Source organism: Otolemur garnettii, unplaced genomic scaffold (assembly GCF_000181295.1).
Source record: "Otolemur garnettii isolate 467f Iridium unplaced genomic scaffold, OtoGar3 scaffold00204, whole genome shotgun sequence".
In the NCBI taxonomy this organism is placed as follows: domain Eukaryota; kingdom Metazoa; phylum Chordata; class Mammalia; order Primates; family Galagidae; genus Otolemur; species Otolemur garnettii.
Window position 1 is genome coordinate 513565 of NW_003852599.1, and position 13762 is coordinate 527326.

Consider the following 13762-nt stretch of genomic DNA (forward strand, 5'->3'; position numbering starts at 1 on the left):
CCATAATATTTAGTAGACCCACAGAGCCAGTGGACTGATAAGTCTTGATATGTCTCTCACTTTGCAGACCCTTCTGGAGAGTGCAACCCAGACTTACGTCTCCGTGGACATCAGAAGGAAGGCTATGGACTTTCTTGGAACCCAAATCTCAGTGGGCACTTACTTAGTGCTTCAGATGATCATGTGTGTATCTTTCCCATGTTAAAGCAAATCTGGGCTGGTTACCAGTTGGTTTCTTTTTTGGGGCATGTGGGGAGGTGAGAATCTTCTTTTATGTAATAGTTAATTTTATATTTAAGACCATCTGCCTGTGGGACATCAGTGCTGTTCCAAAGGAAGGGAAAGTGGTGGACGCAAAGACCATCTTTACAGGGCATACAGCAGTAGTTGAAGATGTTTCCTGGCACTTGCTCCATGAGTCTTTGTTTGGATCAGTTGCTGATGATCAGAAACTTATGATGTGAGTAGATTCCGTTACTCATTTATTCCTATGTTTGAAGTTTTATATTTAGTTAACTACATTTCAAGTTTTATCCTGTTTTTTAACTTTTTTTTCTTTTTTAATCTAAAGTTGGGATACTCGTTCAAACAATACTTCCAAACCAAGCCATTCAGTTGATGCTCACACTGCTGAAGTGAACTGCCTCTCTTTCAATCCTTATAGTGAGTTCATTCTTGCCACAGGATCAGCTGACAAGGTCAGTTTGGTTTACTTAAATAGAAATGTAGGATAGATTTCTCTAGCTTGTTTTGAATTGCTGAAATATTTTAGTTAGGGGTTTTCTTTTTTCATAAAAAAATTCATGGCTTGCTCTTGCTTTCCTTTACTTTATGCAGACCGTTGCCTTGTGGGATCTACGAAATCTGAAGCTTAAGTTGCATTCCTTTGAATCACATAAGGATGAAATATTCCAGGTAGGAGAAACTAATGCTATTAATTTTTTGAGAAACCCTGTATGTGTGAGTGGGTAGACTTGTGCTAATCATTGCCTAAAATAGAAGGCTTTTGTATGCCCATGCTGACTTCTACGAAGTTAGGCTTGTTTTTTCTTTGTTTGCTATGCTTTCTCAAACTGGTCATTTGGTACCTCCATTTCTCAAGTATTAAGAAATCTAGCTGGGCACAGTGGCTCACACCTGTAATCCCAACACTTTCTGGCCCTGGGATTGATGCTGTGGCATCATAGTTCATAGCAAACTCAAACTCTTGGGTTTGAGTGATCTTCTTGCCTCAGCTTCCCTGGTAGCTGGAACTGCAGGTCCCTGCCTGGCTGTTTTTTTCTATTTTTAGTAGACACTGGAGTCTTTATTCAGCCTAGTCTGGAAGCCCTGAGCTCAGGCATGAGCCACACCGCACATGGCCAAGGAGTCATTTTTAATTAGCCTTATTCGTAATACAGAATTCAAAGTAAATACTTTGGGAAATGAATTACTGTATGTGGGTCATCTGTACTTTAGTTCTTAGGTTGGAATTGGATTACATTTGCCTATAAGCCAAATTTAGACAATAAGAATAGATAAGATGTAATCTTCAAAAATACAAGGCGAAGCCAGGTATCGTGGCATGTAGTGACTGTAGTCCCAGCTACTTGGAAGGCTGAGATAGGATGATGTTTTGAGCCCAGGAATTCAGTTCCAGCCTAGTGAGACTCAATTCTGTGTGTGTGTGTGTGTGTGTGTGTGTGTGTACGCGTGCACAAGGGAGGGTGAGATTGTTGAATACAATTTAAGGTATTATTTCCTTGTTTTCTACTTCATAGCTTTTCTTTTTTCTTCTTTCTCCTACGTAGGTTCAGTGGTCGCCTCACAATGAGACTATTTTGGCTTCTAGTGGTACTGATCGCAGACTGAATGTCTGGGACTTAAGGTAACTTTTATTAGTTATGCTTCCCATGGAATTTTTTCCTTTGATTAGACTTTAAAAAGTAGTTACTAAGGGTAAATCTGTTTTGAGTTTTAAAGTGGTCTTTCTGGGCAGCGCTTGTGGCTCAGCGGGAAGGCCCTGGCCCCATATACCAAGGGTGGCGGGTTCAAACCCAGCCCCAGCCAAACTGCAACAAAAAAATAGACAGGCATTGTGGCAGGCACCTGTAGTCCTAGCTACTTGGGCAGCTGAGGCAAGCAGCTAAGGTGCTGGCCACATACACCTAAGCTGGTGGGTTCAAATCCACCCTGGGCCCACCAAACAGCAATGATGGCTACAAGGCATCTGTAGTCCCAGCTACTTGGGAAGCAGAGGCAGGAGAATCGCTTGAGCCCAGAAGTTGGAGGTTGCTGTGAACTATGATGCCACAGCACTTTACCCAGGGCAACAGCTTGAAGCTCTGTCTCAAAAAATACTACTAATAAAATGGTCTTTCTTTCTTTGCTAGTAAAATTGGAGAGGAACAATCCCCAGAAGATGCAGAAGATGGGCCTCCTGAGTTGTTGGTATGTTATGAGCATTGAGCAGTACTGAAACAGTCTGTAGTTTAATGTCCTCTGTTTGCATTTTTATCTTTGTTTTCTTCCCTCTATCAGTTTATTCATGGTGGTCACACTGCCAAGATATCTGATTTCTCTTGGAATCCTAATGAACCTTGGGTGATTTGTTCTGTATCAGAAGACAATATCATGCAAGTGTGGCAGATGGTAAGTGTTTGCTCTTTTGTTTGGGAGAGGTTAGGTAAATGAGGGAATCATTTTATGTTTGTACGTTTCGTGAATATAACTGCCATCTCTGTTCACTTTGTTCTCAGGTGTAACTTAATGCTTCTCTGTACATTATCATTCTCAGTTATCTGCTCTTCAGCTTTGTCTGGTTGTCCCACTAGTATTTAAAACTCAGTTAAACAGGGTGACGCCTGTGCCTCAGTGAGTAGGGCGTCGGCCCCATATACCAGGGGTGGTAGGTTCAAACCCAGCCCCGGCCAAACTGCAACAAAAAATAGTCAGGCATTGTGGTGGGCACCTGTAGTCCTAGCTACTCAGGAGGCTGAGGCAAGAGAATCGCCTAAACCCAAGAGCTGGAGGTTGCTTGAAAAAGAGTCCCCATGTCTATTTACTTTTAGGTCTAGGTCACTGGTATTATCTTGTCTCTGTGATATTTCTCACATCTTTCATCTTATACATGCAAGCATACATAACGAAAGGCATATTGTATCACAGCATCACACAGCATCAGATACTACCGTATTAAGATACAGCTGCTACTCAGGAGGCTGAGGCAGAAGGATTGCTTGAGTATAGGAGTTTAGGCTTATAGTGAACTATGACAACACCACTGTACTCAAGTCCAGCTATGTGAGACCATGTCTGAAAAAAAGAGAAAAATGCTACCGTTTCTTAATGATGCCTATCTAGATTTCAAAAACATTCCTTACCTCTCCCTATACCTTAGTTTGAGTTGTGTTCAGAGCACTTACAAGATAGATACAAATAACTGAGCAGTAGATACAGATAAAAATAATATAGAATGTAATACAAATAACTGATCTCTAATACCTACTAATGTAAGAATAGTTGATTTCTGGAGACAGATGATGCTTATGGCTACACAACAAATGTATGTGTACTTAATACAAGGAATTTATAACTAAAATGGCTGAGATTGTAAGTTTTATGTGTATTTTACCATTTTCTTTAAATTGCATAACTTTTGAATGATGACAGTCTAATTAATGAAAAGAAATCCATAGAAACATGCCTTTTGACTCCATACAAGAAGGAATGTTTTTTGTTTTGTTTTTTTGTAGAGACAGAGTCTTTATCACCCTCAGTAGAGTGCTATGGCATCACAGCTCACAGCAACCTCCAACTCCTGAGCTTAGGAGATTCTCTTGGCTCAGCCTCCTCAGTAGCTGGGACCACAGGCGCCTACCACAACACCTAGCTATTTTTTTGTTGCAGTTTTGCTGGGACCGGGTTTGAACCCACCACCCTTGGTATATGGGGCTGGTGCCCTACACACCTGAGCCACAGGCCCCGTCCTATACTTTTTTTTTTTTTTCTTTGAGACAGAGCCTCAAGCTGTCACCCTGGGTAGAGTGCTATGGCAACACAGCTCACAACCTCAAACTCCTGGGTTTTAAGCAATTCTCTTGCCTCAGCCTCCCAAGTAGCTGGGACTATAGGCACCCGCAGCAATGCCCAGCTGTTTTTGTTGTTCTTGTTGTAGTTGTCCTTATTTAGCTGGCCCAGGCTGGGTACAGACCTGCCAACCTCTGTGCATGTGGCTGGCCCTGTAACCACGGTGCTATGGATGCCAGACCTTAATCTGTACTTTGTTAAAACAGACTATTAATTGAACATACAGAAATGAAGCTGGGCGTGATGGCTTATGCATACAATTCTGCCATTTTGTGATGATATGGGAGGATCACATGAAATGGTTGAAAGTGGTCTAAGCAAAAAAAGAAACAAAACACACAAAACATGTAGCCAGGCATGGTAGCTCACACCTGTAATCCTAACACTCTGAGAGGTCAAGGTGGGAGAATTACTTGATCTTAAGAGTTCAAGACCAATCTGAGCCAAAGTGAGACTGCTTCTCTGCAAAGTATAGAACAATTAGCAAGGCATGGTAAAATGTAGCTTATAGTCTCAGCTGCTCAAAAAATTAGCCTTGTGTGATAGCATGTGCCTATAGTCTCAGCTATTCAAGAGGTGGAGGCAGGAGATTCACTTAAGCTGGGGAATTTGAGGTTGGAGCGAGCTATGATGATACCATTGCACTATCACCTGGGAGAGAGAATATAACCCTGTCTCAAAAAACAGGGTGTGAGGGCTGCCTTGGATAGCCTGTCTGTCAAAAGATTAGCAGTTGCTGTGGGAATATTGTAGGAAATTAAGCTGGATCCCTTCTAAGGCCCACTGCTGCCCTTCCAAGTTGTTACTTTGTAATTGTTATGTATGATAAAAAGTAAATATTTGGTCTCTGTCCCTGTTCTTGGCACAGAACTTCTTAAAAAACCCTTGGAATTTCCAGAGTGATAAGAGTATCTTTTTGTCACTCAATAGTGATCATCTTTGGCACACAACTGAGTTTATTCTACTGTGATGACTTTGGTGGGGCTTTTAATTGGAAAGACCAAACAACGCGATTAGGGGTTAGAACAGGCATCCTCAAACTGCGGCCCACCTAGGACATTTATCTGGCCAGCCAGGTGTTTTTGCCGCCCCTGCCTGTCCTGCTTAGCAGCCAACTCATTCCTGGGTTAGAACTTTCCAGTCTCATTTACCAACCTTGCGGGCGGGGGTGGTTAAAGATTGAGCCCTATAGGCTCAGTGCCCATAGCTCAGTGGTTAGAGCATCAGCCACATAATACCAAGGCTAGTGGGTTTGAACCTGACCCAGGCCTGCTAAATATGATGACAACTGCAACAACAACAACAAAAAAAATAGCCAGGTGTTGTGGCAGGTGCCTGTAGTCCCAGCTACTTGGGAGACTGAGGCAAGAGAATCACTTAAACCCAAGAGTTTGAGGTTGCTGTGAACCATGATTCCATGGCACTTGGCCAAGGGGATAAAGTGAGGCTATGTCTCAAAAAAAGAGAGAATGTTTACTAAAATCTTTTTCTTGTTTTTGGGCAGGCAGAGAACATTTATAATGATGAAGACCCTGAAGGAAGCGTGGATCCAGAAGGACAAGGGTCCTAGATATGTCTGCATTTCTTGTGATTTTAAGCTCCCCTTCTTTTCTTCTCAACCCTGAGATTGATTTAACACTGGTTTTGAGACACACAGACTTTTTTGGCTATCTCTCTATAATAGAAACCACCAACAGTGCTATTAGCCCCAACAGTGGTTGTTTTCTAAATACTAACTGGGGAACTTGATTCAGCAAAGCCACAGACTTACATTTAAATTTTCTTCAGGAATTTTCTAGTAACATACCCAAGTCTATAGCCACAGAAAGGGGAATATTATGTGTGATTATTTTTCTTCTTACGCTATATCCCCAAGTTTTTCAGACTCATTAAGTAAAGGCTAGAGTAAGTAAGGAATAGAGCCAAATGATGTAGGTGTCTGAGCCATGAAGTATAAATATTGCTATTGCAAGATTTTGTTTTTATTCAGGAAATAGGGGAGATTCAAGTCATAGATTCCCACTCTAAATAATCTTCACACCTAACCTTCCAGGATGCACATTTGCCTGTGTAGACCAGTATTGGTTTCTTCAGTTAAGTCAAAACTACATGTTCCTCTTTCCTCATATATTTTTTGCTCGTTAGTGTATTTCTTGAGCTGTTTTCATATTGTTTCTTTCCTTTCTGTGAAATGGTTTTTTTTAAAACTTGGGACCACCAAGTTGTAAAGATGTATGTTTTCACCTGACAGTTAATGCCACAGGTATACTGTCAAGTTGAGAAGAGTGAATCAATAACTTGTATTTGTTTTAAAAATTAAATTAATCCTTGATAAAAGTTGCTTTTTTTTTAGAGTTAGTCCTTGACCACTAGTTTGATGCGATCTCCGTTTTGGGTGACCTGTTTCACCAGCAGGCCTGTTACTCTCCATGACTAACTGTGTAAGTGCTTAAAATGGAATAAATTGCTTTTCTACGTAACCCCGTGCTGCTGATGGGTTTTATTTAGTATATAACATCCATCAAACACCAACCAGTCTGGCTTCTAGAAGAGTTGTTCAGGTGACAGTTATTTTCCATGGTCTTTGACTATCAGAAGCAAAATTAAATATAATAGACCCAGAGGTATAGAAAAGAGCTTTTACTCCTTCCCAGGGAAAGTGAATACATAAAACCCTGAATCAGAGGTGTCATGGATTAGTCTCTGGTAAAATAACAGAGAACTACATGGATTTCTATAAGTGTGTCAAAGGCAGTATGGTAGAATTAAGGCAAAATTTAGATTTGGAAAAGGTACTTAAACCTTTTCTCAAAGAGAGGTTGAGTCTCCTCGGTATGTTTTTCATGGGGGCCTATACTTAGTGGTTAGAAATAAATAATAGGCTTCAAAAGCCTTTATCACCCAAGTGCCATAACCAGATAAAATGCCTGGTTCTTTGCAAACACTCTGTTTTTGGTTTTATTTCTTTTAACCAAGTAGATCAGTCTGACCCAAAATCACTTTGATGAGGTAAGATCTTTGGGAGAATCTGAATAGCCCTAACCATCTGGGTTGGTTCCTTATCTCTAAATCTAGTTTTAGAGAATAGTGAACATTATCTTGACAAAATTTTAAGAGTAAATGCTGAGTCAGCATAGCCTTTAAGAAAAAGTAGATTTTGTAAAGGGGTTCATTTAAAATCTAATACTCATGGCACAAAAGAATTGAAATTATAGGTCAGTGCCTATGGCTCAGTGAGTAGGGCGCCGGCCCCATATACCTAGGGTGGCAGGTTCAAACCTGGCACCAGCCCAACTGTAACCAAAAAATACCCAGGCACTGTGGCGGACACTTGCAGTCCCAGCTACTTGGGAGGCTGAGGCAAGAGAATCACCTAAGCCCAGGAGTTAGAGGGTGCTGTGAGCTATGTGACACCATGGCACTCTACCAAGGGCAATAAAAGTGAAACTCTGTCTCTACCAAAAAAAAATTATAAATCCATGTAAATGAAAATTGGCTGCCTTTTTGACCCCACCTGGCCTTCCCAGATGTTTTTAGTTTGGGTTGTTACAAGGCAAGATACATTCTTCGTAATACTGCAAGATGTGTCCATACATTCATCCTTTACTCAACATGTGTGTGACAGTTGCTAGAAGACAGGCAGCTCATTTTTCCTCCTTGGTGCATTGAGATCGGTCTCAGAAGCATATGAAATAGAATCCAGCTAGTATTGACTGGTGCTCTGCTTGCATCCAACTCTAGAATCTGTTTGGTGCTCTGCTTGCATCCAACTCTAGAATCTGTTTAAGCAAGTCAGCCAGTATCTGCAACTTTGAGGGTGAATTGCTCACCAAGTCTCTGGCACTTCTTTGGAAGAAAGTATGTCCAAGGGGCACTTAGTGATCTTTTGCTGAGAAGTTTTTTGTTGTTTCTGGGTTACAGATTTGGCCATATATTTCTAAACATCCCCTGTAAGGTTGAGACAAAAAAAAGAGTAAGTTTGTACTTTCTGAAATACACAGTAGAAAGTTTGATTCAGTGAACTTTTGAGGTTTAGTTAGTGCAGGCTAAGTTGAGGAGTGATTGCTACAGTGTGATTTATATATGACTTTCCCCAGCATATATTTGGGTGCCTCCTATTTGCAAAACAGAATAGAATAAATAGTAACCTATGTGATAATGTTAGGAGAGAGAAGTTAAAATTTTTCTTCTTGGCTGTGTTCCCGTAGCACAATGGTTATGGTGCCAGCCACATACACTGAGGTTGGCAGGTTCGAATCCAGCCTAAAACAAGGACAGCCACAACAAAAAACAGTGAGGCATTGTGGTGAGTGCCTTTAGTCCCAGCAACTCCAGAGGCTAAAGCAAGAGAATGATTTAAGCCCAAGAGTTTGAGGTTGCTATGAGCTGTGATAACATAGCACTCTACCCAGGGCAACATAGACTCTTGTCTCAAGAGGGGGGCGGTGCCTGTGGCTCAAAGGAGTTAGGGTGCAGACCCCATATACTGGAAGTGGCAGGTTCAAACCCAGCCCCTGCCCAAAAAAAAAAAAAAAATTTTTTTTCTTTGTTTTTTCTCATTGTACTTTAAAAAAAATTTTTTTTTAGATTTTATTGCATGAGTATTTAATTTCTTATTTCATTTTTGTTCAGCAGGCCCATGCTGGGTTCGAACCCACCACCTCTGGGCTGGTGCTCTGACCACAGCTACAGACGCCTCCTCTCCTTTGTACTTTATATCTGATCCACACAAAGGATTTAGTAGATACTGTCTCCAATTACAATTGGAGTTATTACAGTTAGAGTAACTGGCAAACATTTAACTTAGTATTTGGGCTAGGAATGGTGGCTCACATGTATTATCCTAGGACTCATGGAGACCGAGGCAGGAGCAGCCCTTGAGCTGAGGAGTTTGAGACCACCTTAAGCAAGAGTGAGATCCCTTCTCTGCTAAAAATTAAAAAAATTAGGCTTTGGTGCCTATAGCTTAGGAGTTAGGATGCAGGCCACATACACAGTGGCTGGCAGGTTCAAATCCAGCCTGGGCCTGCTAAACAACAATGACAACTACAACAAAAAAATAGCTGGGCGTTGTGGCAAGTGCCTATAGTCTCAGCTACTTAGGAGGCTGAGGCAAGCAAATCACTAAAGCCTAAGAATTTGAGATTGCTGTGAGTTTTGACGCCATGGCATTCTCAAATAAATAAATAAATAGCTGGGTGGTATGGCAGGGTCTGTAGTCCCAACTACACAGGAGTTTAAGGTTGCTGTGAGCTAGGCTGATGCCACGGCAATATATCCTGGGGCAAAAGAATAAAACTGTTTAAAAAAAAAAAATCAGGTGGCACCTGTGGCTCAGTGGGTAGGGTGCTGGTGCCCTATACCAAGGGTGGCGGGTTCAAACCCAGCCCCAGCTAAACTGCAACAAAAAAATAGCCAGGCATTGTGGTGAGCGCCTGTAGTTTCAGCTTCTCAGGAAGCTGAGACAAGAGAATCTCCTAAGCCCAGGAGTTCGAGGTTGCTGTGAGCTCTGTGATGTCACGGCATCTACTGAGGGCGATAAAGTGAGACTCTTGGGAGGCTGAAGCAAGAGGTTTGCTCAAGCCCAAGAATTTAAGGTTGCTATAAGCTATGATACTATGGCACTCTACCCAGGGCACAGAGTGAGGCTGTCTGGGAAAAAAAAAAATTAGGGGAAAGATCCTGAAAAATTCATTGGTCAGAAAGATGTCTTCAGCTTTACCAGGCCCTAAAAGTAAGTCTGGGCTCGGCGCCTGTGGCTCAAGCGGCTAAGGCGCCAGCCACATACACCTAAGGAGGCAGGTTCGAATCCCCAGCCCGGGCCCGCCAAACAACAATGATGGCTGCAACCAAAAAATGGCCAGGCGTTGTGGCAGGCGCCTGTAGTCCCAGCTACTTGGGAGGCTGAGGCAGGAGACTCGCTTGAGCCCAGGAGTTGGAGGTTGCTGTGAGCGTGATGCCATGGCACTCTACCCCGGAGGATAGCTTGAGGCTCTGTCTCAAAAAAAAAAAAAAAAAAAAAAAGTAAGTCTGTGCAAAATAAGAACAGCTTCCTCATTTCTACTCAGACCCATAACCTTTGAATATTTTATAAGGAAATTAATGGGTAGATGAGTTATATATATATGTATGTGTATATATATATTTTTGTGTGTGTGTTTGGCAGTCTCACTATGTCACCCTGGGTAGAGTGCTGGGACATCACAGCTCACAGCAACCTCAAACTCCTGGGCTTAAGTGATTCTCTTGCCTGAGCTTCCCAAGATAGATAGCTGGGACTACAGGCACCCACCACAACACCCAGCCATTTTTGCTGTTGCAGTTGTCATTGTTTTAGCAGGCCCGGGCCAATGTATATGGCCAGCACCCCACCCTGAGCTACGGGCACCACCTGATTGTTTCCAGTATTAAGCAGTAATTCTGTCCCTATAATAGGACTAGTGACTTAGGCCTCTCATTGGCCTTCTTTGTCTAGTGTGAATTTCATAGCACATTTGCCTTCTCTGCTATCCTAAGGAAATTTTATGAATAGCATGTGGGGTAAGGTTGGGTGAGAAAACAGATTGCCCAGATCCTAGATGCTTTATCCTGTTACAGAATTCCTAATGATAATTAGGGCATATTTTGAATCCTACTAGTGATTGAAACATTCCAATGAACTCTGAGGCTTGACCCAGGTATTGAGGGGTATGAACTTGTCATTAGACACACACTTAATTTTTTTTTAAAGAAGGCATTAGTATTAAGTTAGGAAAGCAATAGCAATGTAACCACCACACTTCTGCCCACAAAGATTCACCTTGAGACTGTGTCTCGATTCCACCTGCCTGAGGAGTGGAAGCATCAGCCTGTTGCAGGCTCTTGGGTAGCATAGCCCTTTAAAGAAAGACAGCCATTTTCCATCTGTTCATGAATGAGCACAATTTGAAGAAAATTTCCCAAACCGTTTTTTTTTTTTTTTTTTTTTTTGGTTGTTCTTAACTGTTTATGTGAAATTTTTTCTGAGCCCTCCCCACCATCCCCTTAGCCAGTATTAGATGAGATTTGGGTTTGGGCAAAGACTGACTTATAAGTTGAGAGCTCTTCAGCAAGACTGATCCTGAGTTGCTCCATCTCTTTATTCTTCTGTTGCTGGAGTTGCACCCCACTTCTTAACTGCCTCTGTCTTTCTTCCATTTCCTCCAGCTGTTCCTGCATGAAATGGGCAAGAACACTTGTAACTAGCCAAACAAAAAAATCTGACATTGTCCATGATAGTATCTAAAGAACATTGTTTAATCTTCATAACAGTATTGAAGCTCGTTTTTATATTACAGGTTAAGGAACTGATAGAAAAAGATTATATCTTCCAGGAAGAAAAAGTGACAGTACTTCTGAAAATACCGTGTTTCCCCAAAAATAAGACCTAGGGATGGGCATGGCGCAGTAAGGAAGACTGGAATACCTTTTATCTGCCACAGCTCCTTTCTCTGAGCTGTTGGCACTTGCGCAGACACACGTGTGGTAACCAGGGTCACAGGCATCCTATTGCCCATGTGTGAATGGCTAGGGGGCTAGGGGAAAGGAGTTCACTCATCACTAGTGCCAGCCCCACCAACAAGGTCGGCTCCCCCTGTCAGGTTTCAGAAGAAGATAACATACCTGTATTTGAATAAATGTAGATTGTTGCATTTTACTTAATAAAAATAAGACATCCTAACTTGGCACCTGTGACTCAAGTGGCTAAGGCGCCAGCCACATACACCTAAGGTGGCAGGTTCGAATCCAGCTGGGCCCGCCAAACAACAATGACAACTGCAACCAAAAAATAGCTGAGTGTTGTGGTGGGCACCTGTGGTCCCAGCTACTTGGGAGGCTGAGGCAGGAGACTCGCTTGAGCCCAGGAGTTGGAGGTTGCAGTCAGCTGTGATGGCACAGCACTCTACCCAGGAGGATAGCTTGAGGCTCTGTCTCAAAAAAATAAATAAAAATAAGACATCCCCTGAAAATAAGCCCTAGTGTGTCTTCTTAAGGAAAAATAAATATAAGACAGTTTTATTTTCGGGGAAACACAGTAGTGATCTGAAAGGAGTCTTGTCTGTTGACCATAGCATGCTTAACCATTTGACTGCTGAGTGCTCAAGATAAAACAGTGATGAAACGGTGCCTACACATGTTAGAATGCCTGTTCTGTTCACAGTCAAGAGGTTAATAGAATCCTGGGAGGGTGAACCACTTACTCGGTGCTGTTAGGATCACTGAAGGTGGTGACCCTGCGAATTTCGTATACTTCTTCTGAAATAAGCATGTTTTTCCACCAAGATAATTAGTTTTTGTTTGTTTTTTAGACAGAGTCTCAGTTTTATCACCCTCAGTGGAGTTCTGTAGCATCACAGCTCACAGCAACCGCCAGCTCTTGGGCTTAGGGTGATTCTCTTGCCTCAGCCTCCCAAGTAGCTGGGACTACAGGTGCCCGCCACAACACCCAGCCATTTTGTTGTTGTTGCAGTTTGGCAGGTCCAGGCCTAGAATCGAACCTGCCAGCTCAAGTGTATGTGGCTGGCACCTTAGCTGTTTGAGCCACAGGCGCCAAGCCTAAAAAAAAAGAATTTTGTTTTTTTTTTGAGACAAGAGTTTCACTTTGTCGCGCTCACTAGAGTACTGTTGCATCATAGCTCATAACAACCTCAAACTCTTAGGCCCAAGTGACACTCTTGTGTCAGCCTCCTGCCACAACACTGCTATTGTTTTTTAGAGATGGGGGTCTTTCTTGCTTTGGCTCAAGCTGGTCTGGAACCTGTGAGCTCAGGCAATCCAGCCTCCCAGAGTGCTGGGATTACAGGTGTGAGCCACTGCACCCAGCCCTGCATGCATTTTTCTTTTTAAGGCCGGGGCTGGGTTTGAACCCGCCACTTCTGGCATATGGGGCCGGCGCCCTACTCCTTTGAGCCACAGGCACTGCCCAACCTGCATGCATTTTTCTTTACACAAAAAGACTGGATTTGTTCAAAAAGCGTTTTTTTTGTTTGTTTTTGAGACAGAGTCTCTCTGTCACCCTCAGTAGAGTGCTGTGCCATCACTGCTCATAGCAACCTCAAATTCTTGGGCTTAAGTGATTCTCTTGCCTCAGCATCCCAAGTAGCTGGGACTACAGGCGCCCACCACAGTGCCCAGCTATTTTTTGTTGCAGTTGTCATTGTTTAGCAGGCCCAGGCTAGGCTCAAATCTGCCAGACTCAGTTTATGTGGCTGCTGCCCTACCCACCACCCTGTTCAAAAGTTTTGCTCAAAAGTTATAAATTAGAAGATGAAGACACTATGCCAAAAAGCCCTTGGGAGCCTCAAGATAACTGTTTCTCAGTGAAATAATTGTTCTCTTGAGCAATCCTTGATACTCCTGTGGCACATCAGTCTGAATGTTTGATACTCTGGCTGAATCTCAACTTTCATCAATATTGTCCACAAGGCCTTTTTTTAGGTAAAGCACAGATGTAGCCTTACCACCTAAGGATGTGTCATCTACATACTGTTGTCCCAATTTCCCAAACTTCACTGTTTAGCAAACCTGTTTTGGTGAGACACAACAGTACATGTTGTAGAAAATAATCTGCACCGGCTCAGCGCCTATAGCTCAACTGGCTAAGGCGCCAGCCACGTACACCTAAGGTGGCGGGTTCGAATCCCCAGCCCGGACCCGCCAAACAACAATGACGGCT

At 42.7% G+C, this 13762-nt stretch overlaps 2 protein-coding genes across 3 annotated transcripts in view; one reads left to right on the top strand and one right to left on the bottom strand.

The window, feature by feature from the left end:
* The window catches only part of RBBP4 (RB binding protein 4, chromatin remodeling factor), a 22721-nt gene extending 16173 nt beyond the window's left edge, over positions 1–6548 (top strand). Inside the window, 8 exon segments of the mRNA XM_003804020.2 lie at positions 68–183; positions 300–460; positions 572–698; positions 838–915; positions 1791–1867; positions 2373–2430; positions 2521–2631; positions 5573–6548. Of these exon segments, the coding sequence (XP_003804068.1) occupies positions 68–183; positions 300–460; positions 572–698; positions 838–915; positions 1791–1867; positions 2373–2430; positions 2521–2631; positions 5573–5638 (794 nt within the window). The 3' untranslated portion in view covers positions 5639–6548.
* A 1377-nt stretch (positions 6549–7925) lies between these two features.
* The window catches only part of SYNC (syncoilin, intermediate filament protein), a 21869-nt gene continuing 16032 nt past the window's right edge, over positions 7926–13762 (bottom strand). Inside the window, exons 3-5 of one of the 2 annotated variants that reach the window (XM_003801257.2) lie at positions 11135–11259; positions 10868–10944; positions 7981–8016 (exon numbers count right to left, since the gene is read on the bottom strand). In XM_003801257.2, the coding sequence (XP_003801305.1) occupies positions 8006–8016; positions 10868–10944; positions 11135–11259 (213 nt within the window). In that variant the 3' untranslated portion in view covers positions 7981–8005. Of the gene's footprint in view, positions 8017–10867; positions 10945–11134; positions 11260–13762 lie in introns of both variants that reach the window. The other variant, XM_012812391.2, reaches the window with a different exon arrangement.